The sequence below is a fragment of the Pollachius pollachius genome (assembly GCF_949987615.1).
Source record: "Pollachius pollachius genome assembly, chromosome: 5".
NCBI lineage: Eukaryota > Metazoa > Chordata > Actinopteri > Gadiformes > Gadidae > Pollachius > Pollachius pollachius.
Window position 1 is genome coordinate 7,852,874 of NC_136938.1, and position 3,425 is coordinate 7,856,298.

Genomic DNA, 3,425 nt, shown 5'->3' on the forward strand with positions numbered 1-3,425 from the left:
AAGAGCTGGAAATGCACATGCGGTTTTGCATGCAGCCATTAAGGGAAAAATGGATAAAATATATATAAATATATGTTATACAAATATGCATACATGCTTTTTTTTCTGCATGTACAGAAAATGTTAAAGCTTTGTCACCCGAAAGAGATTAACTGCCTGTAGGGACTGCATCTGCAGGAGACAGGCTGCTCAACACTCTAGTGCACGTGAGATTGGACACTATTTCACCATGGAATCACTAATAGTATAGGGTAGCAGGATGCTATGATTCAAGCAATAAGTAATACAATGCACTTGGTCAAATGTCATAAATCTATTTTAAAATACACATGCACGGTGGTATTCTTCAGGTTTTGTACTACCTTGCTCGTCCTGCTCCACTGTGTGGCTGTAGATCGGGTTAAGTCCATTTCCCTCAATCAGGTCGATCGTTTTGGTGATCCTTTACAACCACTCTTTCCACAATAACATTTTAACCCTGTTCTGGCTTAATTTCTTCAGAGTCTGCTGTGATGTGCCTAGGCAAGTTGGAGTCTTTGGTTGTGGTTTAGGAGTCAGGATGTGTGCTAGCCACCTCTCCGAGTAACAGTCCCACTGTTCACACCTCAAGTCCCCTGTCCTGTTCTCTTCCCCGCAGGCTTTAAGTCATCCCATACGTTTCTCAAACGGTATGTTTTGCTCTGCCTTTTCTCTAGCCTTTGTGTCTCCCATAATCGTTCTACTCCTCTGCCTCTCAGTGTCTCCCTCCCTCACTTTTCTGTCTGGGTGCCTGCAGGGCTGTCTCTGTGAGTGCGTGTGTGTGTGTGTGGTTGAGGTGATTAGAGGTTAGGGGCGGAGCTACGGTGGTCGGCACACCTGCTAAAACCAGACCAGGCTGGCCCTGAAGAGGCCAGGCGGGAGTCTCCGTGGAGACTAACCTGAAAGAGACCCAAGCACGCTAAATATTTTGGTAGTCACGGTGATCCGGAGACTGTCAGAATGGAATCCGAGTGAGGAATTTCCTCCTGGGAAGGCCAGACTCCTCCACAGCTACCACGGTTCGTAGGTGCTGCTTTCTCTCTCTCTATCGACTTTAGAGTTGCGGTTAAAATATATGGATGGAAAATCTGCAGATTACAGCTTTCTCACAACGTGTAAACACAATTCAGCACAGATTAAAGGCCGGCTGGACGAGCGCTAGTACCAAGACAGAAGGCAAACGGTCTAGTGTTTGGTCACATCATAGAATCAAAGCATTGGGCCATGGTGTGGTCTAATATTAGAACACAACAGGTCCTTGTGTAGCTATCATGTTCATTAACAGGTTAGCGCCTGTGGGACGCAGGTGGTGCCAGATCAAACCCAGAGGCTGGGATTGTTTAATAAAGGGTGTGTTTCTGATTGACGAATTATAGAATTTTTTAAATACAATTTAATTGGAAATAAATACAATACTAAGAATAATACAAAAATAATCTTTCTTTTTTTCTTAAGGTCTTACTCTTAGTGATTTATAATTATTTATTTCTAAATTGTGTTTGAAATAGATACTGAATTTAGTTTAAGATAGCTTTGAATCCGATTTTCTGTGAATTACACTCTTCAGCCACCATAAAACATATGTTTTCAGCTTCCCACTCAATAACCAACCAGCTACCCATGGTGTACACATATGTGTTCACATGTTCCTTATTGAATTCCAATGTTGTTCCGTGGAACCATTGGCATTAACTCACTTATTCTAATAGTGAATACACACCACACATAGAAAGGTGCACATTAGGTCATGCCAAATGTGGCGCATCACAGAATCAGATATATTGTGTTATAGAGCAAGTCAATATGGATCACAGATCAATTGCACTATATATCGCTTTGTGTGTGTGTGTGTGTGTGTGTGTGTGTGTGTGTGTGTGTGTGTGTGTGTGTGTGAATGTGTGGGCCTACCTGTTGCAGCATCTCCTCTGTGTATTTCAGTTTGTGTTGGTATTCCTCCAGAGAACTCAGAAGACCACTGATCTTCACCCCCTGCGCTTCTACCTGGTCCGTGAGCAAACCCACCTATGTGTATGTGTGTGTGTGTGTGTGTGTGTGTGTGTGTGTGTGTGTGTGTGTGTGTGTGTGTGTGTGTGTGTGTGTGTGTGTGTGGGGGGGGGGGGGTTAGGGTTAGGTTTTGGACATGAGACAAAAATATCCTTCAGCAAAATGTATATTTCAACTCTCAAAATCAAATCTCACTAAAGGGTTGGACTTCCAATCACAGTATATGGACAACAATGTCTTTCTGTATATAGGTGGCTTATATCGGTCAATATTTTCTATGTTCATTACACCTCTCCTGTCGCACTTAATAGTGCGGACATTTAAGTTTGACAAATAATACAAGATAATGTTCTTGGAGGCTAAGAGTAAGAATGCTGGAAGCAGGGTATATATGTATATATGTGTGTTTATATAGTCTAATATGCTGGAGAACTATTGGGGCCTTGTTGAGTAATGTACTAATCACATGTCAGAGGCAGGGCCTCAGCAGTCTGTCAAATGGGATTTAGCTCAAGAATGTCAGAACACACACACACACACGCACACACACACACACACACACACACACACACACACACACACACACACAAAGGTACTGTCGTGCTCAAGTCCCAGCCGAGGCCTGTCTGCGGCATCCTCTTGCTCAACAATGAGGACTACATGCACACACATGCACAATGCACAACCGCGTGACAACGCAGGGACACAAAACCAGACCATACACATAAAACAAAGTCGACCATAAAACAACGAACCAGTAGTAAAAGCTTTGTGATATAGTGCACCTTCCTCCAACCGTTTTCCTCTCTGTGTCTCCCTCACACTGCTACGTGATACAGGCTCTGTTTATGATCACTGGAGGCCCCTAGGGGACAGTCATGTGACCCCCTTTTATTAAAGACAGACTAAAATGAAATGCTCTGCTTTTAGCTTCAGCCAAAGCTCTCTTTCTTTATTTATGAACGTGGTTCCAATTTCCCTTTCAAGAACGCACAACGCTTCGACTGAACAGATGTGGGCCATGGAGATGCCTCAGAACTTCCTTCCTGATCACAAGGTGTTGAAGCAGGTCTTACCTGAAGAATGAGCGATTCTTTGTCCCCCTCCAGGCGAGATAGTCGCTCCTGGTAGGACGCGGTGCTGTTCCCAGGAGAGCTGAGGTCGACCTGTAGGAGTATCAGCCTCTGTTAGCTTCAGACATTACTGGGCCGACCAGAGCAGGGCAGAAGCCCACTTGATCGCATTGGTCCTGAACGAGAGCTTTTTGACCAATGGGGTCACACGCCATGCACTGCTGCATGCTGTGAGTGCACACACACTTTTGTGCATGTGTGCGGGCACTCGGGCGTACACACTGAATTACTGTAGGCTCAAATAACCTATTGTGCCAGTGGACGATGTGG

At 44.5% G+C, this 3,425-nt stretch overlaps 1 protein-coding gene across 1 annotated transcript in view; it reads right to left on the reverse strand.

Annotated features, from left to right (window-relative positions):
- Positions 1–3,169, reverse strand: part of ppfibp2a (PPFIA binding protein 2a) — a 15,753-nt gene extending 12,584 nt beyond the window's left edge. Inside the window, exons 1-2 of the mRNA XM_079736095.1 lie at positions 3,099–3,169; positions 1,927–2,040 (exon numbers count right to left, since the gene is read on the reverse strand). Of these exons, the coding sequence (XP_079592221.1) occupies positions 1,927–1,938 (12 nt within the window). The 5' untranslated portion in view covers positions 1,939–2,040; positions 3,099–3,169. The remainder of the gene's footprint in view (positions 1–1,926; positions 2,041–3,098) is intronic.
- Between the last annotated feature and the right edge of the window lie 256 nt (positions 3,170–3,425).